General features: G+C 42.1%; 1 protein-coding gene across 1 annotated transcript in view; it reads right to left on the bottom strand.

Annotated features, from left to right (window-relative positions):
• Positions 1-753: 753 nt before the first annotated feature.
• Positions 754-25,911, bottom strand: part of EIF3H (eukaryotic translation initiation factor 3 subunit H) — a 27,410-nt gene continuing 2,252 nt past the window's right edge. Inside the window, exons 2-8 of the mRNA XM_085895197.1 lie at positions 21,080-21,233; positions 19,665-19,832; positions 5,597-5,696; positions 5,105-5,254; positions 4,836-4,956; positions 2,278-2,410; positions 754-962 (exon numbers count right to left, since the gene is read on the bottom strand). Of these exons, the coding sequence (XP_085751323.1) occupies positions 865-962; positions 2,278-2,410; positions 4,836-4,956; positions 5,105-5,254; positions 5,597-5,696; positions 19,665-19,832; positions 21,080-21,233 (924 nt within the window). The 3' untranslated portion in view covers positions 754-864. The remainder of the gene's footprint in view (positions 963-2,277; positions 2,411-4,835; positions 4,957-5,104; positions 5,255-5,596; positions 5,697-19,664; positions 19,833-21,079; positions 21,234-25,911) is intronic.

The following is a 25,911-nucleotide window of genomic DNA, read 5'->3' as shown; positions in this document are numbered from 1 at the left end:
GCCGACCTCCCAAACTCAGAGTGGACATTAATAATAATACGGGAATCTGGAAATTGCAAATTAATAGCAGGATTAGTGGAAGAAATTAAGATCAAGACATGCAGGTTTGCATTCACAATTCTTACCAAATTAATTAGGATTCCAAAGGGATGTCAGGTATAAGGATGAGTAAAAATCTGCCATTAGGTTTGAGAACATTTGATTATATCATGGTCAATGGTCATCCACAGAATTAAATGTCCAATCTTCTCCATAACCTCCAGTTAAGGCCAAAGCTGATGTTTAAACAGAATGGAAAACAAACGTCAAACTTGCCATTTTGTGATATTTAAACTTTTTTTTGCACTTTCTGGAATACTACATCGAGTTTGGATGAGCAATACATGCTTCAGCATTTCAAATTTATATTCACTCACATCACTGAGTTGCCATGTTTGGCATTCCCATCTGAACATGTAGCTCATGTTCTGAAATCTCAGGTTCGGATCCCATTTACTGTGTTGATTTGTCCAGTATATGTACATCCTTGTTAGTCATATAAAGTGTAGTGGTTCCACAGAAGGTCGAGAAATTTCCCGAGATAAATTAAATGAATTCGTAGAATGAGTGAAATTATATTGCAGTTTTCCTTTGATCAAATTTTTTGAGATTTTACAAAACTTGCTTCAAGTGCTTACGAGAGAGATCAAATCAACAAAATCAGGTTCTGCCTAATTTGCGTATAATCAAGAAAATGAGAAAAACCAACAAACATTTCGTAACGGGCACGTTTATTTCCCCAATGAAAATTCCACATTGTGAGATGGAGTTCCACGGTGTGACGCTGTAGCCATCGGATGGAAGAGGGTCACATCAGAGTATGTACTAATTGAAGCTGGTCTGAAGAGCCCGGGCCATAAATAGCTTCCCAAGGTTTTGTGCAGAAAACTCTTCAATCTGTTGGCTATACAAATCGATTTGCCCTGAAAAACAGGTGCAAAGGAGGACCAAGGCAAAGAACATGAACAGAATCAAATGTCACAACATAAGCGTTTCACTGTCTCTTGTGCTGAACTTGAATCGTCAACATATCCTTTGAGTTTAACCCATCATCACACATCCAAAATAAATTCCACATGCATGCAAGTTTGGTTCCAACTTCTATATAAACAGACTTCAAAGTAGAGTTAAATTTTACTGCTTGCTAACAATAACTGACCTAAAGACTGTGCAATACTGATATTAATTGAAAGAAAAAAGAAAGAAAAAGGACTTCAACAATAATGAGGGATTTCATTATATTTTTTACATGTTTATAAGGCGGCACTTACAGATGAAATGCTGGTCCAATGACCAAGTCTAACGCATCGTTACCTTCACCACCGACGATGGACGGAGGTGTTTTCACTCGTCAGTTTCTGATTACGAGCAGGATATCTCAAAAAGTTATGGACAGATTCGGACAAAAATATCTCGGTGAACAGGTTGGGTGTGTGACAAGGACGAAACAATTAGAATTTGGTGTGCATCAAGATCTGGATAAGAGTTTGAATTTTTAAATTTTAATAAAAAGTGATTCTTCACCATTGAGAGAAAGGACCAAAAACTATGTACAGCATGATATCTCAAAACGTTGTGGACGAGTTAAGACAAAACTTGGTGGACGAGTTTGATGTGTGACAAGAACAAGTCGATTCGATTTTGGTTCAGGTCCAGGTCCAGGTCCAGATCCGGCCAATCAGTGAAAGACAAAACGTAAACTGTTAAGCCTGGCAGAGGTATGGCTCTACCGAGTGCCATTCTAGTTTATTTATATTCTGCATATAGCTGGCTGAGGGGCAAAGCAGCGAAAGACAGAGCTTTCTTGGTCCCTTCATAAAAGTTGCATTCACGTTTTTGCAGAGAGGGGGAATGATAACTTCACATAAATTTTGACATTTACAGGCAGGAAAAACTGCTGGGTGGATGCACTTTAAGCAATTTCACTTCTCCAGATTCCCAAACTTCTCCTCCAGCCACAGATGCCTCACGAGTTAGAACTGTTGACATGAGTGAAACAATCAGCGAACCCAGAAAACAGCCGACGTGTTCCCTCTCAGCCACTTCAGCATGTGTAAACAAGCTTCAGCTCACCGGCTCTTTAAACCAGGATATCAAGAGACCAAGCTTTTGAGAAGTTGACGTTTTAATAATGGCATACACTTTTATACATTTTGTTACTGATAATGGAAGCATTGATAGCAGTCTGTCATTCATCATGAAAACGGAAAGAACGGGTAGTGCGAAACAGAAACTTACCAGCGATGAGAAGTGTATCAAGCCGGGGAGGGGGCAGTGGTGGCTTGAAAAGCTTTGTCGCGTCTTCTTCTGGCAGAGGGGCCTCACCCCTCTCCTCCCGTGATTTGTTCTCCTGCTGTCTGCGATGTAGGTACTGTATGACAGAAAACGGAATAACGGCGTGTACAGTAAAGTACAGTGCAATGGTTTGAGAATCTCGAATTCTCAAGTGCAAAGAACATCTCCCAAATAAAGATAATTATTAAGCCTCTCCCTATAGGACAGGGGAAGGCATATTGCTGTTGCAGGGTTTGTTTCTGCAATTAGTGCCCCCAATTTTAATGGTACCGGAGTTTATTTGACCCCGAGGACTAAACCAACATTTAGGAATCTTTTTCTTCTTCTTCCTGCATTCACAATTTCTGAGCTGTATCTTGGAGCCGGCTGGGACTTTTGGAATGAAACTTTTCATCAATAATGTGAATAAAAAGTATGTGGGGTTGATATTTGTTATACGGTTACCTAATTTTAAGATCATGACCTGATTATAGGTATTTTAACATTTTCCCTCAAAACGGAACTAAGGTGTATCCAATCTGAATGAAATTGCCCTCTCAAGAAAGCCCAGAGCAAGATGCATTGACGCTTAACTTTGCATTTATACCCCTCTGGGTTAAAGGTCAAGATCTTACACCGCTTGGAGTACGAAACCACCATTTAGGTTTTTCTGCCTTTTTTTCTGCCAATGTCTGAGCTGGATCTCTGATCCATTTGGGATCACGGGCCAAGGGTAAACCTTTCCCGGTTGTAGAAGGCTTACCCTTAGTGATCGCAGATATCTAGCTCTTCGTGTTCTACATGAGATCTCTCAAATACAGTACAGTCAGACTCTGACATTCGTGGACACCGAGTAATTGCAGTTCATAAAATGTGACCTGCTTCTACATTTGTGGCCCTATGCTTCGGGTATTCATGTTTTTTTTTTGATTTTCCCTTATGAATCACGGACCGCCGGGAACCTATCGCCCTTTTTCTCATTGCAACAATGCTCCGACATTCACGGCATTTTTCAGGAACGTATCCACGGTGAATGACAGGGTTCGACTGTACATCATTGTAAAATAATTTTTCCTCATTCATATTGAGAGGGAGGAATATGCTTGATAAGATCGACTGGAATAGGATGAAAGCAACACCAAGTCAAGAAAATAAAAATAAAGAACAAATAGCCAGGTATGTTCAAAGAATCAATGGGAAAGCTAAATTCCATTTAGCTTCGGAAGCTTTGTCAAAAAAAATCCGAAGCATTTAAGAGAAACCATGGATTATAATGGATTGAGAACAAATCTAACACGTGGAGCATTCATGCCGATAAATTTTATCAGTTTTTTATTATTACATGGTCGAAGGATCGAGGAGGACCTGCAACAAATCACGCACATACACCCAGACAAATAGGCTATCAAGACAATACCAGTCTTTATGACAAACACAGCTGCTGATCTTGGGGTAGGTGACAAGTTCCTGGGGGCACTCTGAGTACCTCTTTGTGACATCGCTTTTCTCTCCACAGATAGTATGGCAATCAATGAGAAAACACTCCCTCATGGGATTTATCCATGCTGTATTCCACAAATCCATCCATCCATCCATCCATCCATTAGGACCATACTTTGTGCAGAGCGTTGGTGCTGCCGAAGCAGTCTCCTTGGCGATTGGACACAATCCTGGACAGGTCGTCAAATGCTGAGCATTAAGTTAGGAAGCAGCACGTATCTTTTTTTTAAAAAGTCTTTGGTATGACTCAGCCATGGTCGGAATCGAACTCCTAACCTACCAGACTCAGAGTGGACACGATCACCAGAGTGTCAAAGTCTGGTGAGGTGGTGTTAGTTTTATTATTTTGTATTTTCTATTCAACATACACTCATTGTCTGCCCAAATTTATATGAATAGCATCTCTGTTGGTGCAACATAGTAGTTGCAAAAATACATCATTCTACGTCAATGAAATGTCAGACATCTTCACTCAAACTATTGGAAAAACTTTTATAATGCAACGGTTTGCCTAAATGTTAATGGGAAACATTCCTCAAAATAATACATTTGTTAATCGTGTCATCAATGGCCAAACTTAAGTGAAACACCATCTGGTATCATCATTCCACTGACTCACCCCCCCCCCAACGTTTTAACAGCCTGCACAACAGGCCAAGAACACATATATATATATATATATATATATATATATATATATATATATATATATATATATATATATATATATATATATATATATATATATATATATAGATATCTCGATAGATATATTATATATGTAACTACATAATGTGTTGGCGCAAAGTTTAAAGGTAATTTTCATCTAATAACATGAGAAAAGCCACCAACTGACGATCAAAAAGGTTAAATGCAGAACTTGTATCTATGGACATTCTCTTTGCAAAAAAGGTAATCGATGATCAATTCGGCAGACTGGTTGAAATTTAATAATAATGATTGCTAAAGTTAAGCAAAGAACGTACAGATTAATAAAAAGTACAAAATAATGAAAAACCCACCTGCTGCTTCTGGTTCTGCTGCTTGGCAGTGTTCCTGATGCAGTTGTTGTACTTGGTGATGTCCTGAGTCAGCTCATCCACACGCTCCATCAGGAGCTTCAGGTTCTTGCCGAGATGATTGCTGCAACATTACACAAGAGGTCTTTTGTTTGACATATTAACAGTTCGAAAAAAATAAAATAAACATAGGTGTCAAGGACACCAGTCTAAACACAAGGGTTAAAAGGGGGTTTGAACGGCAAATCTTTGATATCACTGCCTTTATTCACCTGCTGGCCAGACTGAGCAGTTCCTGTTTATCACTGACGGGTGCCTTTGCTTCAAGCTCCCACAGGAGAACATTGGTGAGATAAGAGTTCTTCAATACAACAGGAACTTCTTCAAACAGGTGTTCATACGATACAGCGGCCTTCTTCATCCTGCATCATCATCATCATCATCACACAGACGTCACTTTGTGCGGAGCACAGTGCAAACAATCATACGTAAATGTTTATTAGCAGCAGAATGGATGGACGAACTACATCTACGAAAATCATGAATACACTCTGATGTTAACATTTTTATCTAGTTCCATTACTTTGACGTACTTCATTATCATTTATGAGAGAGGTTGCAATTACAACACTTTCTGCAAGCCTCGGGCATCTTATAGTCAATATATACTTGGCTGCTTCAAACATTCAGGCCCCCGTGGAGGTACGTTAATTAATTTTGCCACAAGACTAATATCCTGCAACTTCATGCAGAGCCACACATACCCTTCAAATGAAAAGTCCCTCTCCTTGAAGACTTCCATTAATTTTGGTGTTATTCGGTAGGCTTTGAGAGACAGCGAGCCAAGTGCAGTCTTTACAGGGTCTGCAATTCCATCAGAACAAAAAAAAAAAAACACACACAAAACGAAAGAAGCTTTACACCTGTGCCAAAAAGCATCTTAAATATTTGCTACCCTCATGGACATGCACACGAACACACCCAGCCAACGATGTGTGAAAATTCATTCAGCTCTCCGAAAGGGCAGTGGCAATTCGAGGCAGCCCAGAGTGAACGTATGTCATACAGTGCTGTAAAGAGAAGGTCGTCCAAAATTGCCCCCATCACCCACATCTTTCCAGCATTGCCAGTCATGTGCTCGTGGTATGGGACTGGTGCAATGCTTCATTGAAAGGAAATGAAAAATGTCAGAGAGAAAACTCAAAAGTCACGAAGCCAGAATCTGCCCTTCTCACCGCAGGCATAGTTGATCTTTTTCACATTTGAGATCCACAGAAAAGGTTTTGGATGATGTCAAAGACTGTAAACATATGCTGCTCTTTTGGTTTGGACAAAGGACAAGAGCAGATTTTCAGGATTAAAACTCTCGGTGAGACAAAAATGTTTACATTCCTGTTAAAAACCAAAAATCATAATTACAACAGATATGAAATACACTTCAGCAATGCCATAAATTATTAGATTCTTGAAAATGGTGCTTCTAACTTAAGAAGCTCAACATCTTGGGAACTTGTGTATCAAATCCAAACAAATATAACACCACACGCACACACATACGCACGCCCGCGCACGCACGCGCGCATGCACACACAATATTTCATGTTAATTTTCCATAATCTTTCTGAGCAGATTTCTCCACATAGGATGTGGAGCAAAAGGCAATTCATCACACATGGCATCAAACACCAAACATTAACTGATGGCTTCACTTCGCACATTTTGGCTTCGAACCAGTTAATGAGAAAAAATTCCCACTTGGATGCTCTTCTTTTCCCATCTTCCCACTTGGTTGACAAAGGATGCGTGTTTATGCATATTTTTGGACTCCTTTGTCACCACGTACAAGGATGGTTGTGACATACCTACATGGCATGCCAATGGTGCTTCAGTGACAAAACTTTTGCATGCTGGGGAAATACAAAAGAAATAGTGCTCAGCCACCACCAAAGCTATAAAATACATTTGAACCAACCTCAGCTATTCTTTCTGTGCTTTATAGAAAAGAAGAAAAAAAAGAAGAAGAAGAAGAAAAGTCTTGACGACATAAAAGCACAGAAAAGCTGCTCTCAACAGAATCCTTTCATCTCCTCTCCATCAAGGTGGAGTGCCTCAAGGCAGTGTTCTGAGCCAAGTCCTATTCCTGATCTTCATCAACAATCTCTGACCCTAGAAAACCCTCCATCGATTTGCTGATGACTTCACCCTCTGCTGTAAAATCCCTCATCCTTCAGAAAGGCAGGCGAAAGCCTCTTCCCTCCATTCAGACGTTGATAAAAATCACAAGATGGTCTAACACTTGGATCCACACAAATCCATCACTCTCACTCGACAAAAGGACCATCTGGCAAACTCTCCCATCCACTCAAAAAAGTTCAGTCACTCAAACTCCTGGATCTCACCATCAGCCATAATCTTTCTTGGGTAAACCACATTTCAAAGTTAGCCTCCAAAGCCAGTCGCCGACTGGGTATCCTCCGTCGTACAAAGTCCTTCCTTGGCACACCTGAACTCGTACCCACCGACAAGGATTCATTCACAGCTTGATGGAATACTGCTCTCCCCCATGGGGTGGCAACCCTGACTTAGACCTTGCTCAGCTTGACACTGTGGAAATCAAGACCTTCAAGATCATTGGCATCTCACACACTAAAGCTGAGTCTATGGGCCTATCACTCCTATCACAGACAGGTCATTAATCTGTCTGCCTGCTACCACGTCCTTTCTGGTCTTGCACCCTCCCCCCCCCCTGCCAAGTTTCCGCAGGGCACACAGTCCACGATCATCCCTCTTCTGGTAAAACTACCTAAATCCAGAATCACTGCTCACCTCCACTCATTGGTTCCTCTTTTTTCCCCCCACCTGTGGAACTTCTACATTCTCTTCAATCTCATTCTTCCCTCCAGGTCTTCAAGAGAGCTGTTCACCACCATCTTAGATCGTCCCCAATCCAAAACCATGATTTTTTTTCACCCCAAATGAATATCCCTCCACAAAGCCAAACTCTTTCCAAATTTCCAGTTTTTATTTCCTGGAAGTTCGCTTCTGTATTCACCTCTACCACCCCATGCGTCCTTCCCTGCCCCTTATTCCTCATTTGTCCAAATCTCCCCATATTTTGTCCCTCAACCACGCTGTTGTCACCACCTCCCAGAACTCTTTCTGTTGTTCCTTTTGTTCTGTTATGTACTGATCCATTCTATGTTACAGCTATTCAATGAGCCTTAACTTTGTATTAAAAAGAAAAAAAATTGGTACAAACTTTCTTCATAAACATCCACATTGGTACCATTTCAGGTGGCATAAAATGAAGCAGTGGATGAGCATTTTATTAAACATGGTGACAATTTGGGATGCAAGTCATACAAGCCCATACTGTTTATTAAATAATTAATTATCACAACCTATAAATCAGTGTTCAACACCGTGTGATACAGAAAAACCTGTATTCAATTGTCTGTATTTGCTGGTGTTGTCGTATCTATCGAACATACTTAGGGCCACTTTAGCTTTATCAGAAGTCAGACCGAGTGGCATTGTGGTTCAAGTTTCTATTTTGAGGCTGGGAGGTCAGCAGTTGGATTCTGACATGAGCAAAGTTATACCAAAGACTTAAAATGATACGTGCTGCTTACTCACTTGATACGAAGCATTTAGAGGATAGAGCACAGACGTAACCTGTGGGTTAGTTTCCCATGGGTGGGGAGGGGAGGAATGGGGAAGTTTCTCCATGACAATTCCTGACTGCGGAGAGAAAAACACTGTCAACACCCAGCGTGCTCAAGGAAGTTACTTTCCCCAAGGTGAAGTCTGTTTGTCTGAAGTCAAGTCCAGTGTTGTCTCGTGTTTCAGCATGTGTGCGTGATAACTCTTGTATGAGCCTAAGGAAATGTAGAAAATATTGCTAAAGCATTTTGGGATGATTGTAATCCTTCAAATCCCCCATCTGCAACACCTCCTTGGGCAAATAACAGCAAACATCCCCAATCTGACAAAGGGAGTTCGTTATTTACTAAGAGGGTGTGCTTACACATTGTGCAAGCATACAAACTGTGCTTCCCCATTGTCTCGGGTCGCTCACCTGCGATTTTTCATTTATTTATATTTTCATTTCCAGATGCTTTCTGACGATTCCGTGAATTTCTCCACTGTACCGGCTTCGATGTTAATAGTCACGCAAAATTTCAGCTTTTTACATCACCCAGAAGGTACCGATTTTTAATGAGCGAGTGAGTGAGTGGTTGGAAAGCTTGATATATTAGAGATACCACAAAATTGTTTTGCTCAAAGTTTAGATTTTGACAACTAATAGGTCACCTGCCCATTAAAGATTTGCTGTCATTTTAAACTTGGTAAGTTACGGAACCACAAGTCTGTCAAGGATGAACATCAGTCTGAGAATTTGCCACATTAACTGAGTCAACACTTGATGGAAGCACCTTTGACATTACAGCTGTGAGTCTGTTGGGATAGGTCTCTACCAACTTTGCACACCTTGATTGGGCAATATTTGTCCATTCTTCTGTACAAAACTTCAAGCTCAGTCAAGTTGTGTGGGGAGTGTTGATGGACAGCAATCATGCCACAGATTTTCGATTGGATTTAGGTCAGGGCTCTGATTGGGCCACTCAAGGACATTTATCTTTTTGTTTCTTAGCCATTCCAGTGTAGCTTTGGCTGTGTGCTTCGGGTCATTGTCATGCTGAAAGGTGAACTTCCGTCCCAATTTCATGTTTCTTGCAGAGGGCAGCAGGTTTTCCTCGGTAATTTTTCTGTATTTTGCTCCATCCAGTTTCCCTTCTATCCAGACAAGTGCCCCAGTCTCTGCTCATGAGAAGCATCCCCGTAACATGATGCTGCCACCTCCATGCTTCACAGAAGAGATGTTGTTCTTTGGGTGATGTGCTGTGTTGGGATTGTGCTAAATGTTTGCATTTAGGCCAAAATGTTCCATCTTTATTTTGTTACACCACAAAATGTTTTACCACATGGCTTCAGAATCTTTGAGTAATGGCTTCCTTCTTGCCACCCGACCACACAGGCCAGATTTGTGGAGCTTGGGAATTGTTGTCACAGTTACAGTGACAAGTCTTTGCCATAAAGGCTTGTAGCTCTTTCAATGTTGCCATTGGCCTCTTGGTGGCCTATCCGATCAGTCTTCTCCTTGTTTGGTCATCCAGTTTGGAGGGATGGCCTGATCTAGGCAGGATCTTGGTGGTACCATATGCCTTCCACTTCTTAATGATTGTCTTGACTGTGCCCCAAGGGATATACAAGGCTTTTGAAATATTTTTTATACCCATCGCCTGATCTGTTCCTTTCCACAACTTTATCCAGGAGGTCTTTTGAAAGCTCGTTGGTGCTCATGGTTGAGTCTTTACTGTGAAATGCACTACCTATCGGAGGAAACCTACAGAAACAACTGATTTTATTCTGAAATAATCAACATCACAACAATGTATCACAGGTGTAGGCCAATTCACTTGGTGTGTGATTATGAAGGTAATTGTTTACACCTCAGCTAATTTCCAATTGCTATTTTAGGGGGGTGACATTTATCCAACTAAGATATTCTCGATTTGTAGATTTTAATTATTTTTTTGAAATTTATAGAATTTGTTTTTCACTTGGAAGTTGTGGCTTACGATGTGTAAATATAGGTGGAGAAAGTCTGGTTTAATGCAATTCAATCCCAGGATATAAGGCAACAAAAGGTGAAAATTTTTAAAAGGGGTTTAGACTTTCAATAGGCACTGTAGTAAATTGTAATATTGTGGTTTCACTTTAACATTTGGAGAAAGATCACCAGGGTGAAAAAATGTTTTGAGTGCAGGAAATAAAATCAGTTCACAATTTAAGAGTTTGGTGAGGGATGGCGGGAATTTTGAGAAATTTCTCTCTCCAAGGATGTATAAATGGGAAAGCAGATTGGAAAGGGGGTGAAAAAAATATCAGTTGCTTTGCTTGGTTTTGTGCCCATGCTGCATCAGAATGCTGAGTTTACTGCTTTTGCTTTGAACAAAATAAACTAATTTAGAGTTCACCCGCCTGCTGGCTTTGTGTCGCTCAAATAAGGAACACTAAAAGTTGATCATCACCACAAATCCATCCATCTATTGGGACCATACTCTGTGCTGAGCGTTGGTTATGTGCTCAAGCAGTCTCCTTGGCTATTGGGCACAATCCTGGACGGGTCACCACTCCGCCACAGGATACCACCATGCTGGCACTTATTTTGCCGACCTCGGAAGGATGACAGGCAGAGTGGTATCAATTCAACAGCCGAGTGGGATTTGAATTCAGGATCCTGGAATCCCAAGCCCACCACCCTAACCATGAAGCCAACACCAGGCATATCACCACCAATGGTACACATAAATTTAAGGAATACAAGGTACTAATTAACTTTGTATCCAAGTAAAGCAATAATAATTGAAGTCATAAATTGCACCACCTGGGAATGATGGCCTGTTTCACGTGGAATTGCGTCTCTTGCTTCACTACAACTCTTTTAAGCCTGCAACGAGTATGGTAACAATAGATGCAATTGTTTTTGTAAAAATGTCAGGTCAGGTATGGGAGCATGCGTTGGAGCAGTATCCACTTTCCGCCAGTACTCCAGGGGCCTCCGTCTCACTATCCCCATCTCTTTAAATTGTAAAAAGGGCATGGAATAAATTACCACAAAAGGGCTATCCAGAGGCTAGCAGGATAGTTTAAGAGGTCAACACTCACTTTTGAGTTGTGGTGCCTGGATTTATATTTATTTTTCTTTGCAGGATCGAGGCACATGGAAGAGAAAGGTAGAACTGGTAGTGGGGCAAACATTGATGGAATCAATGAACAGGATACGAGTAAAGGGGAGGAAAGGACTGAAACCAGCAAGTAAACATGGTTGAGTTAGGAAAGGTTAATGAAGATCATGGCTCAGAATTGGGAATGAGAATTACAAGAGATGGTGGTGCACTGCTTGCTTAAAGTCCTGGAAGGAAGAGTGAGACAGAACAGCCTCTGGAAAGGCGTTCCATAGACAGGAAAGAGAGGACAAGTAGCGCTACAAAGTACACCACCCCCATGCCAAATAAATAAACAAGCAGTCATAGACTGGTACTTACGAAATGGTCAACTTGACCTCTGACCTTGTCTAATAAAAGCTGTCTCTAGAGAAGGTAGCGACGCAAACCAGAAGTTTCTACGATGATTCTGTAGCAAACCATCAAAAATCGAATGTTTGACCTCACTGTGACCTTGACCTTTGACCGATTTTGAACAAAATCTAATCAGCGCTAGCCATCACCCTCCTGAATCAGGTGGTGTAATTTGACATTGGTAGCTTCTTCCGTTCTCGAGTTATAACTTTTTTTGGGATGTTTGACCTCACTGTGACCTTGACCTTTGACCGATTTTGACCAAAATCTAATCAGCGCTAGCCATCACCCTCCTGAATCACTTGGTGCAATTTGACATTGGTAGCTTCTTCCGTTCTCGAGTTATCGTGCCTACAAACAAACACACAAACACACAAACAGAGGACGGAAGTCATCAATATACTTTCGAAATCTAAAGATTTCGTAAGTAATAACAATCCTCCACCTTCAGTGCCTGGCGATGCCACCTTGCAGCACATGGAGCTGGAATTGGGAGGGAACAGTGTACAATAATTGATTGATGAATTTCAGAATTTAAATAAATAAATAATAATCGTAAAATAATTCTTAATGAATAAAAAAATACACTTTATAGCCAAATCACTTGTTCACTGTCATGTCCAAATATCAGCTTCCAAGCTCAAAAGGTGCCTGAGATATTGCCAGGATGAGAAATAAAATAAATAAATAATAATTACATAATAAATTGATTAATCAAAAAATAAAAAATACTGTTTTCACCAAAACACATCTTCAATTCTGACCCCAAATTTAATCTTCCGAGCTCAAAGGATGGCTGAGATATCGCCGGACAAACAAGAAAGAAGATAATTAATCGATCAATAATGAATTAAATTAAAATACCCTTTATAGCCAAATCACTTGTTCACTGTCGTGTCCAAATATCAACTTCCTGGCTCAAAAGGTGCCTGAGATATTGCCCAGATTAGAAGTAAATAAATAAATACATAAATAATAATCGATAATTCATCAATTAATTTAAAAAATAAATTTTTTAAAAGATCGTTTTGCCAAAGCACATCTTCACTTTTGGCCCCAAATTTCAGCAACCCAGCTCAAAAGGTGCCTGAAATATTGCCAGGATGAGAGATAAAATAAATAAGTAATGAATAAATCGATAACGATCAAGTAATTTAATAATCAAAAAAATATGAAAAATACCATTTTTTCCAAATCACATCTTCACTTTTGTCCCCAAATTTCAACTTCCTAGCTCAAAGGATGGCTGAGACATCACCCGGACAAACAAACAAACAAACAAGCAGTCATAGACTGGTACTTACGAAATCGTCAACTTGACCTCTGACCTTGTCTAATAAAAGCTGTCTCTTGAGAAGGTAGCGACACAAACCAGAAGTTTCTACGATGATTCTGTATCAAACCATCAAAAATCGTAACGTCGACCGAAGCAAAATTCTCCATTTCTCCACACAATTATATTATACCTTAAGGTAACTCAACGACGCGTCTGCTTGAGCGCACTGCATCATGGGACGACCCGTGATGCGTCGAGTGAAATATTTTTTCATACAATCTTAAAATGTCTCCAAAACATCCGATTTTTACCAGAATTTCGACAACCGAGTTTTAAGCGTCCAAAGCGATCACAAAAATCGAAGACAAAATTAAAATCTAAGTTAAAATGAACTCGTAACGTCGATCGAAGCAAAAATACTCCATTTCTCCACATGAATTTACGGAATTATGTTTGACCTCACTGTGACCTTGACCTTTGACCGATTTTGACCAAAATCTAATCAGCGCTAGCCACCACCCTCCTGAATCATGTGGTGTAATTTGACATTGATAGCTTCTTCCGTTCTCGAGTTATCATGCCTACAAACAAACAGACAAACAGAGGACGGAAGTCATCAACAACAAGTAACAAACAAACAGTAACAAACAAGAAAACAAGAAAGACAAGCCGGTAGGCGACGATGGGTCACCGAGCATGGAAACTATAAGATATAGAGTGAAATGGATGTCATATAGTGGATAGGGAATCACCTTAAGATTATGCATATCAAATCTCATCCGGTTCCATCTCCTGATAACCACTCGGTATCCATTTGAATGAAAAGTACCGAAAATGCGGTTTGAAATCGGAAATCCCCAAAGTTCGAGGGGGTGCTGTGGGTGAACAAAGATCTAAATCGAAAATCCGGCTTGATCGTTTGTGCACAATGTATTCCAGACGATTAGTGTGAATTTTCATGACCATCCGACCATAACCCTAGGAGGAGTAGCATTTGGCACGAAGGCACCTCCAGCTCTCGCATATTATCGATTTTTGCAACAAACTGACCTTTGACCCCTGACCTAAGCGAAATCGGACAATATCTCCTGAGGGAAAGTTGTTGTACTCATTGAGTACCATGAACCCGCAAAGTTTCATTCGTATCGATGCACTCGCTTGGTCGCTAGGGGGCCTTCAATTTTCGCGCATACCCTAATTGTAGGGGGCGCTGCGGGTAAAGTATTACATATATCACAAAAATCCGGAATATATTTGATAGAGCATCACCTGTCGATCATTCGTGCCAAATTTCATAACCCAACGTGGGATAATGGCTTTCGGAATAGATTTCGCGTGAACGGTACCGATTTTGAAGGTTTTTCGGTTGTTGCTCGGGAACCAAAGTGTCCCTAGCAACCATCACAATTTCCAAAGCACTCAGTCATAAGATGTACCTACCACCCGAGTTTGGTCAAAATCGGCCCACGTTGACTACCAATTATGCTGATGACAAACGAACAAACATCCAAACAAACAGACAGAATTACTGACAATAAGGGTCACCTATTTCGGCGACCCAAAAAACGGAGTGAAAACTAAGTACTCCTTTCCATCGGCACTCGGCGATGACGTCATGCATCGCTGAGATATGGAATTTGGAAGGAGAGGCGTACAATAAAAGAGTTGAGGTGTGCAGGCAGCCTGGATTTTGGAGTTCAACCAGGATGGGATTAATGGAAGAATGTGCACATCCTGGAATTTCTGGAGAGGGTCAGAGGACTGATACATCAGAGGGAACAATGTCGGAGAACAGAGCAACAGACCTTGAGCTTCGGGCACACACGCGAGATTCCAATAATTCTGAGAGCTTTACATACCAATTTCGATCCAAGCATCACCCTGGTGTTTCAAATGTAGATCGCACTGCATCTTTCTCAAAAAGTTATCTCCGACACCCTGAATAAGTTAAATTCCTGCCTTCAGTCGACCAACAAGCCAGGCCATCCGGTTCCAGAAATAACCGTGCCAAAATCATTCCTCTTGGCCGACTCCAAAAGGTGCGAATAATTGGGGCAGTTAAAGAGAAATAAAAAAAAACAAGGTTATCCACAATGTTTACGTAATATGTGAAGGAAAGGATACGAAGAATGAAGTATGGAGGTAGGGGAGAATAGGCAAGTAAGAAGCGTGTAAGGGAAACACAAGGGTGGAGTGTGGATAATAAGCAGGTAAGCCCAAAATTGGCCATTTTATATATTCAACTCGACATCAATGGCCACAATGATTATGCCATAGCAAATTTGTCATTGCCAACGTAACGCCGAAAGGATCTCCTCCAGAAACATTTGTTAAAGTAACACAATTGGCTTGTTTGGTATTACTGTGCGAACACAGGTCATGACGTTGGAATCCCATGTTTATCCGATTAATTGGGGTAGAAAATATCATGGGTAGAGAAAGGGGGATGGTGACATGAGGTGATGGTTGCACTGCCACATCAAAGCCATGGAGGGAAGATGAGACTCAAATAAATAAAAATGCATGCTTTGAACAACAAAATGATTCAGGCACGAACTCAACTACTTGGCAACAATATGCTTTTGAGTGCATTGTAAAACAAAAGCAAAATAATAATAATCATAATAATAATAATAATGTTGAATTGTCCATTTTTCCAATCACATCAACTGTCGACCTGTCTTATCCATAAATATAAATCACATGATCGTGCAGAATTTCATACGAGCCATGGGTTGTATGTCCATCCTGCGATTAAAAAGTGCATTTGTAATATTTCAGAACAGTATGGTTGGTTGGTTATAATACATGGACAATCATTTTGCCCTCCAGCGCTCATTAGCTTACAGTCTACACCAGGTGAAGAGTGAAGAACCTCCAACCAGCCATCCTTGGATGGTTTCCGTTTTCTATGCCAAGAAGACATGCGTGCTTTGTCAGTGAGAGTAGTAAGAGTTATATGGAGAGAATGGCTGCAGTACCGTCAATGGGGAAAGGAAGTAAATACAACAAAACCACACAATATATTCTGGAGAGCCAACTAATTAAAACATAAAATACAGAAACACAAATCAAACAAAGGACAGCATACTCTTTCAGGCCAGTCATGCTGGAGAGGGTGACAAAAACACCACCAATCTTGTCATCCAATAATATTCAATAATCACAATGACACTGCACATGTCTTACAGAGCAAGTGACCCGTATTTTGCAGGTTTGACCGGTTTTATTATTTTATTTTTTTTACCCACGGACCCATTTTCATATCGTTAAAACCTGTATTGGATGGAAAGTACGAACAATTTCAAAAATGCAACATTTAGCTTCCATTCTACTCACATGGATTCACACAGTGACAGATCCGTAGCAATCTCTATCTGATATGCAAGGTACCGCTCTCGTCTGACTCTAGGCTGGGTGGCATCATGAGCTTTACCCAACCGACAAATTCCTTCAATACTCATCTGTACGCAGTCCCTTGCTCTCATCTACCATTTGTGGCCACCCAAAATCAATCGGTAGGCCTATTGGCTTTCCAATTCGCTCTTCAACTTCTTACTGTAAATATTTATCGGAACTTTTGAGTCTTTTGAATCGTAAGATTTGATTCGGATTGTCATTATTAGTACACAGGATGTCCACAAATTACCGCTCCAAAGTCAAACCATAATAAACAAGAGTGCGAGTGAGTACAATGTACGCCCGAACAAGAAGGTATATACATAATTGCGCTACTACATGGAAAACAGCATCCTGGTTGCCATGGCAACCACTTTAGATGACGAACGTATGTCGCACACACCATCTCCACAGTCTGTACCTATGTACCAAATATGAAATGTGAAAGTTGAAAACTATAGGGGTTAGAGTGCGGACACGGACGGACAGACGGACAGAATCACTATATATATATATATATATATATATATATATATATATATATATATATATATATATATATATATATATATATATATATATATATATATATAGTGTATAAAAATGAATGAAATGGGATACAATGATAGTTTGATGCTTGTGAATGAATGAACATTTCTCAGTTTCATTGTCAAGATCATCACATCGCATTCATCACCATTTATCATCACTTGGAATCCATAAACCAGGCAACACTGCTCCTTATTGTGGGGACGCCATTTCCAGTAAATGAAACGTCACAGGCGACAACTGGAAATGAAAAACATAAATAAAACTTTGAGAAATTGTTGTGCTTTCTTTGGTGTTATATTCTTTCCAAATATGTTGTTGTTGAATTGTTGGATGGAGAGAGATTATGAGGAAGATGATGCAAGTGGGAAAGGCATGTGGAATGTGAGGGAGATGCCATCTTAACGGAGTCGAAGATATGTGAACAATTACGTGCTGTGGAATAAATGGGCTTATGCCTTGAAATCAATCGCAATGTTTAGCGTCTGTTGAGCGACATAACAAAAATATTCGTTTTTGAGAAATGTTACGTATGTATGTATGTATTGTTACGTTTGAGGGGGGTATGCATTCAAAGGGTAATTAGGATGTTTAATTAGGTATGCCATGCTGTTCGAGTTTACCAGGATCTCGATGTAATAAGTAGCAATTCAGTGGTGATAAGTTGTCTAGTAAATGTTCATTTCTTCAAGGGGGGAAATGATAATTGTCACGTAATTAGATAGGGACACGGGATAGGGTAAGGGTGTCTGCGTAAACCCCTTTTAGTAGTCCCTGGAGACTGGCCGTGACGTCACAGGACAGTGCAGCGGATGGCTCCGCCCCGTGATCACGATTGGCGGAAGGCGATGGGCCAATAAACGGCTCGATTGAAGTGACAAGGACAGAAGGATAAAAAGGTTCTGTTCGGGGTCGAAAAGGAAGAGGAAGAAGATTACAACCAGAACGATCGTGTTTTTTTGGTGTGGTTCCCTGTGGCGGCAGAGAGCGTCCTTGTTGTTGTGCTGAATCGATCGTGTTCTTCATCGTGTCCTGGAGCCTTGCCGAGCCTCGTGCCTCACCTTGGTTGGCTCTGGGGTTCTGCTGACTCGGAGTGCGAGGTCGGGCGGCGGGCGGACCTGCCTCCCTCTCCTGCTCGCAACTTGGCGCCAGAACTGGTTCCCTGGCGGCTGTGAGCGGACTTGGGCCAAGACCAGGAGGTCGACAGCACCACGGTTTCTCCTGCCCCCCTGACGAGAGCAAGGCCAGCTCGTCCGACGCCGATCCAGGGACAGTTGCGTCCACACCACGGTCCAGCCTGACCACCAGAAATAGCTACGGTGTGTGTGTGTGTGTGTGTGTGTGTGTGTGTGTGTGTGTGTGTGTGTGTGTGTGTGTGTGTGTGTGTGTGTGTGTGTGTGTGTGTGTGTGTGTGTGTGTGTGTGCTTGGCGCCTTAGAGGGTTTGAGATCTGTATATTCATTGGAATTGTCTGTGTTTTTCCCCACGCCCGATCCCACACCATCCCGTCGAATCGCCCCGGATCCCTCTTCTTGCCGAGTCTTGTTTATTTGTTTTTATTATTACCAGAAATAACATCATCAACTCAGTGAAAAGTGACTCGTGCCACCTTCCTCGTCCCGTTTGCGGTAGAGCGATTATAACCGCCATGTTTGGGTTATAAATAAATAAACCGCATCCATCGTTTCGGCTCATTCTACGTTGGCGGGACTGTTCAAGTCCCGTGGACGTCACATTATGTATGTATGTATGTCTTACTTGGAACCTCCTCATCACGACTGATTAATCAACCTCTCAAATAGTGTTTTTACATTTTGTTAATACTTTGCGTGATGCATTGCTTATGGCAACATGGTTCGCTGTTGCTTTTTTTTTTTTTCATAGGGTTGTGATTTCGAAGTGGTATTTGCAAAAAAACACAACTTGGGTGTGAAGTTAGACAAAAAACCAAAATGAAAACAAAAAAAGTTGTTTCAATTATTTTTACATCGTCCCAAATCTGCGACCGCAACATGCAAAGGGTTACAAAAACAAACCCGCTTTTGATTCCTAGCAACCCGTTTTTTGTCACCTTCAACTTGAACTTGTTGCCTTGCAATTACATTATTGTTAGTACATCCAGACATCCCTACTCTAAATTGTGTGTGTGTGTGTTTTCAGCTTTTATTAGGTCAATTAGGTTGAAATTAAAGGATGGTACTTTTGTGACAACATTTCGCACAAACTACTACTGTATGACAAAAGAGGAAAAAGCAAGGCTATAAAGGGGCTTTATGGAACTGCCTGGAATACCATATTCAAATTCAGCTGTATACCACATAAAATGTGAACAATCGGGCACGTAGTATACAACCAGCATCTTCATCTCATATAATTTTGACACGACAGCAAACTACTGCACCAGAAATAGTAAAAAGAGAAACACAGACAAAAAAATACCACAAGAAGAAGAGGAAAATCTTACCATAAACGAGCACGACAGATTCCTCAATCGCATGTTGGTAGCTGAATTGGGAATCCAAGAGGGTCCGACTAACAAACGATCCACAGAACGTCGATTGATACCAACCGACATGCAAGTGATCAACGTTGACGTGCCGCAATCCACGCATCATCTCCATTTGGTAATTCACTGCAAACAGAGAATGCGAGCACATGACTATGGAGCAAATGGGTTTTTTTAAATGGTCAAAAAAAGATAAACCCGACATTTAGCGAAGGGTACACAAGGAATGGTATACATAAAATGCACGACTCAATATGGAGTTGGCGGGAAAGCTAAGCTCGCAGAGATCTGCAGTGGTATAGATAGCAGAAATAAATCAGCTGTTATTTCCACATTCTGCATGTAAAAGCTACAGAACGACCAATGGGCCTGAGCATTGCCATTTCTGTGACAGATGGTGTTGTTGCAATGGACAATAATAAGCATCGGAAAATCCATTGAGGTGTGGTAATTGTTACCTCTGTCCCCGAAGGTGAAGGAGATTATGCTTTCACCCCTGATTGTTTGTTTGTTTGTGTACACTGTACAGGATCTCTCAAAAAAGTTGTGGACGGATTCGGATGAAATTTTGTGGACAGGTTGGGTGTGTGACAAGGACGAACTTATTTGACTTTAGTGAAGATCCAGATCTGACGACTAGAATTTTTTTAAGTGATTCTTCACCATTGAGAGATAAGACTAAAGTAATATGTAGCACGATATCTCAAAAAGTTGTGGACAGATTCGGATGAAACTTGGGGAAAATGTTGGGTGTGTGACCACAACGAATCGATTTCATTTTGGTGAAAATCCAAACCGGGATCCGACTACGAGAATTTTTTTTAAGTGATTCTTCACCATAGAGAGATGGGGCTAAACCAATATATAGCACAATATCTCAAAAAGCTCTGAACGGATTTGGATAAAACTTGGTAGACAGGTTGGGTGTGTCGCAAGGACGAATTGATTCAATTTTGGTAAGGATCTGAAAAATATTTAATTGTTAAAGTGATTCTTCACCGTTGAGAGATCAGACCGAAAACGATGTAGTACTGTGTCGCACGATATTTCAAAAATGTATTGGGCCCGATATGTTCTCGTGGATCAGGAAATACGTGGCAGAGGTATCCACACCAACGAGTGCTCTTATATTTGTATATAATATAGAAAAGGATTTTGTTATTATTGTTAGCACTAGCTAGTCGCCGTGAGATGTGGAGTGTACAAGTCAAGGTTGTTTTTTTTAAAGAGCACTTGTTATAAACAAAATTTCTAAGAAGGCTTCTTCTTTCTCTCATAACGATTCCCCCTGACCGATTGAAGTTCTGTCTTGCATATCGCCAATTCCCAATAAGCTCGGCGTAATATACAACAGAACATCGTCATCAACACACCTTCATCAAAATCATCATCCTCAGTCCGATGTGGGAATGGAAAGCAGTTGGTAATTTCCAAACACTCATTCACAACCAGGCCAAGTAGAACACCCTGTACAATCTCCTGCCGAGCATTCTCCTCCTGGCAATGTTTGATAACTTTCAGCACCACCTAAACAGAAAAGGCAAACGTAATTCAAGATGAGAAAGCAAAATACAGTAGCATCAACATAAAGCACGACTTGCTTGTAGCGATTCGAGAAATTAAAGAAATTACACTGAAAACAACAGGGAACATTTCAATGAACATTTCTGGTTAAAACGGCCAAAAATGAGGCTTTCAGCAAGCTCGCCATTTTTTACGTTTGTGGAACTGCCTTCTGATTCAATCCTCATCTTCCCAACAAGGTTTCGAGCAGGTGGTGAATAACCTCATCCTCCATCCGTAATCGTTTCTATCCTCATTAATATAACCCTTTACAAATCACGATGTACATTTCAACAAGGAGGAAACTTGACGGAGAAGGTCATTGGATCCATCATGCCTGTACAACACCAGATTCAGTAAATGTGGACACGCTAACTCAGGGACATCACCAGTATGTTAAAAATTAATTAAAAAAAAAAATTTTGGGGGGGGTGAGGAGGGGTGGGGGAAGGCAAAGGCAATTTTAATGGTGAGAAATGCACAAACACAGCTCAAATATCATCCCTTGACGAGACCCTCCCACAGACATCACAATCAGCACAGATGTGTAAACAATCACACATCCACACACGAACGACAAACTCTGCCTGCCAACATTCCTCCATCCCTCTATCCCCAATGCTTCTTGGTACTAATGTAATTCACATTTAAACCAATCTGCTGCCACTACCTTTCCAGGGAGACCATTCCATTTATCAACTACTTTCTGACTAAAAGAACTCTGCCTTACTTAATACTGTCCAAACTCTCATCTTTACTTTCAGGTTATGGCCTTTACTTTACTATCACTGTCAAGGCTGTGTGTGGGTGTGTGTGTGTGTGTGTGTGTGTGTGTGTGTGTGTGTGTGTGTGTGTGTGTGTGTGTGTGTGTGTGTGTGTGTGGGTGTGTGTGTGGGTGTGTGTGTGGGTGTGGGTGTGGGTGTGGGTGTGGGTGTGGGTGTGGGTGTGGGTGTGGGTGTGGGTGTGGGTGTGGGTGTGGGTGTGGGTGTGGGTGTGGGTGTGGGTGTGGGTGTGTGTGTGTGTGTGTGTGTGTGTGGGTGTGTGTGTGTGTGTGTGTGTGTGTCCTTCATAACTCCAAACCCTGCAGCCTGAAACTTTACATCCATACTAAGAAAACTCCAAGGAAGTGCAAGAGTGAAAATTGGGTGTTTAGGTTGATTAAAACACCCCTTTTGAAGAAAAATAACGGCTTTATTTAATTATATAGTTCATCAGGCAATCCTTGGCCACCTCGGTGTCTGGGGTCTTCTGGCGTTTCCAGGGTAACGTTGTTGGAGTATTAAGTCGCCATGTTTTTTGGCATGTTCAACCATGCTTTCATTTGGAACAGGCTGCAACGATTTCTTGACGATAAATAGATGTACGCTCCAGATTTGAAAACATCAGCAGTTCCGACTCCGAAAAAGTTCCGATACTGCATCGTTGTATCGATGGCAATTGGTAATCGCTTGCCAAACCAGGCGTTCCGTTGGAGTGGTTTGGTGCTAAAGCCACTTACCGAGCTGTACGGTGCTGTTCGTGTCCTGATCGGGATGTGCAGTCAACAGTTACTACAAGGTAGAGGTACATATACAGCACACACGGACGTGGTACATATGGGTGGATTTGGATCTGTACGGACTCTCCGCGGGTGTGTGGACATGCCATGCATGTTACGGGTGCCGTGGTGGCAAAGGTCCATCTCGTATATTATGGAGGTTCTTTCAGGGTTTCATTTGTCCTCGCGCCTGTTTCTAAAGCATTTGGGAATCAGACTTGCTTTACGAAGGTTTTATGTTTCCCTTTGTGAATTTGGAAGAAAAATATATTTGATAACGCCAAAATTCTGAGCCGTTCGCAATATTTTCTAAATTACCGAGCCAATTTTTTTTTTTTTCCACCCATCACATGCAGCTGATTACAAAGAACAATGTTTATGAACATATCCTTGAAACGTCTCTGTGAATGTGACTTTTTTTTGGTGAAAGCTTCTCAAGGTTTCTGGGTTGTATGCAGTACATACTGGAGTCAGTAATCAAACCGACTCCAACTTGCCGATTCTGACAACGTGTGCGTTACAGAATGTGGAATGGAGTCCTCCCAGGGTGGGCTCAAAGCATCCACCTTCATCACACACACACCCTTCTTTTACTTTCTTCTCCATCATATTGTTACGGATCTGGAAACCATTTGCATTCAACATACAGGTCCCAAAATTCAGTTATCCCGTTAAGTACGTGTGAGACAGGTCCCTTCCTTTTGTTTAGTGGGAAAATTAAATGTGTGCACTGCGACGGCTTAGTTAGGTTAATAAATCGCTTTCTTTTATTCTTACATCCCCCATTGCGATCCACGGTACCATCGCGCTTGCGCCCTCGGTTCGCAGGCGACAGCACACCTTTGCCTGAGATGGATTCCCGAGGATGTTCGAGGCAGCTTCACTACCATCCACCTTCCACAAACATTCCACACGCAATCGTGGCTTCACCACCATCCACATTCCTCAAACACGCGTGGAGGGGAGGGGTGGCTTTCTCCGTGCATGGCCGAAACCCCGCCCAAGAAGGCTGCGCCTGTAGGATCCTGGCCAATTAGAGGCTGACCGAGTTTTTCTTTTCCACCAAGAGTCCCTCCCCGTGGGGGGAGGAGATGTATCTCCGCGACTCTCGGAGTGAGTGGGAGAGTTTTCACGGTGCCTGGGAGGAGCGGCCGAGTTTGTTCGCGGTGGCTGTTGAGAGGAGTTCTGTTGACCCCGACTATTCCCCACACGAGCCCCGCCACGAGCCACGAGTCTTGCACGAACTCCGGACCGTGCCCCGACGACCTTTAGCAGGTGCCGCATTACAGAGACTCCCTTCCTTCGACGACCAGGTACCCACAAACTCTGATCCCCAGCTTGTCTCTCTTCACAGCTGCGAGGGTCAAATAAAGGCTCTTGGGTTTCTTTTCTTTTTTAGTGCGTGTCTGCATGTGGGCCCGTCTTTAAGTAGAACTGTGGAAGTGCTTGAATCCCTGTAAATATTCCTTGCATATTCGTGTTAAGTAATGCCTGTGTCTTTTTACTCTTAATAAACCTTTATTATAAATGTGCCCAGTCCGTTTCTGTCCCTTCTTACATTGGTCCAGCATGGTCCGGGTCTGAGTATAAGCGGGGTTTCATCCGCGGTAATCGGTCTATCATAGCCGGGATGTCTATCATAGCCGAGATTGCGTGGATACTTAGGTACTTTGGCTCGAGACTAATAACGCCACGCCACGCGATCGAGATATTGGCGTCCACAGTCGGTTCTGCGACCCGCGGCTTACGGAATTATCCGGTGCGCCGGCCTACAATTTCGGGGAGTCTGGTGGAGGCGACGCAATTTTCCCCACCTAAAGGTTGTTCTTGCCACCGACCCCCGGCACACAACAATATATTTTGTGGGTCATCCACGCCAACCAGTGGTTGCCTGGTTACCTTGTCCAGCCACTACCAGGTGAGCGCCCAGGGGTACTGCCCCTATGTTAAATATCTCTGTGTGTGAGGTTCGTTATCATCGTTCCTGTAGGTCCAGCATTCTTCATGGTACAACTTTGGCATTCTTCAGCTTCCAGGATCTTCTCACTTCATTCTTGAGGTCTTGGTGTTTGGCTCATTTCTTGATTTCTGCATCGTTAAGTCCAAAATCACTGGTATTAACACTCAATAAGCAATGCCTTCTCTTTTTTTTTGTACCCAAGTATGATATGTGGTCGCAACGCTTTGTTTTCAATGTTCACACTCGATAGGATCATTAAGTCAAACGTGAGCAGTAGGTACTTCTAAGTTTTCAGTAATTGCTTTTGGTTCATTTTCCCACAAACTTTCTGGAACTGGAATATCAAAGTTTTTGAAGATGTGCCAGCGGATTATTTACAAACTCTGTTGTGTCGTTGTGTGTGCAGCTGTTCTGACACAAGAGTGTGTGTGTGTGTGTGTGTGTGTGTGTGTGTGTGTGTGTGTGTGTGTGTGTGTGTGTGTGTGTGTGTGTGTGTGTGTGTGTGTGTGTGTGTGTGTGTGTGTGTGTGTGTGTGTGTGTGTGTGTGTGTGTGTGTGTGTGTGTGTGTGTGCTCATTCATTAAGCATAACATATCAGTCCCTTTACGAACCCCAACTCCACCCCTCACCTTTCTTTTATTTTCTCTGTTTGTCTGTCTCACCAAAGCAACATTTGGTGAGGGTTCGCTCTACACACTCCCCCCCTTTTTCCTCGCTCTTACTCCCCTCCCCCTTCCTAGCCTCCATTCCTCTCCTCACTCTCTCTCTCTCGTCCTCCTCAACCTCTTCCTCCTAACCTCCTCTCTTCTCTTCTCCTCCTCTCCCACCTCTCCAGTCCTCTCCTCTCCTCTGCTCTCCTCTCCTCTCCTCCTGCTCTCCTCTCCTCTCCTCCTGCTCTCCTCTCCTCTCCTCCTGCTCTCCTCTCCTCTCCTCCTGCTCTCCTCTCCTCTCCTCCTGCTCTCCTCTCCTCCTGCTCTCCTCTCCTCCTGCTCTCCTCTCCTCCTGCTCTCCTCTCCTCCTGCTCTCCTCTCCTCCTGCTCTCCTCTCCTCCTCCTCTCCCACCTCCCCTCCTCCCCTCCTCTCCTCCTTCTCTCCCCCTCCCACCTCCCCTCCTCCTCCTCTCCTCCTTCTCCCCCACCTCTCCTC

The sequence above is a fragment of the Eptatretus burgeri genome, chromosome 9 (assembly GCF_056783735.1).
Source record: "Eptatretus burgeri isolate ZD-2024b chromosome 9, Ebu_testis_v1, whole genome shotgun sequence".
Lineage (NCBI taxonomy): Eukaryota > Metazoa > Chordata > Myxini > Myxiniformes > Myxinidae > Eptatretus > Eptatretus burgeri.
This window is presented reverse-complemented; position numbering and strand designations above follow the sequence as displayed.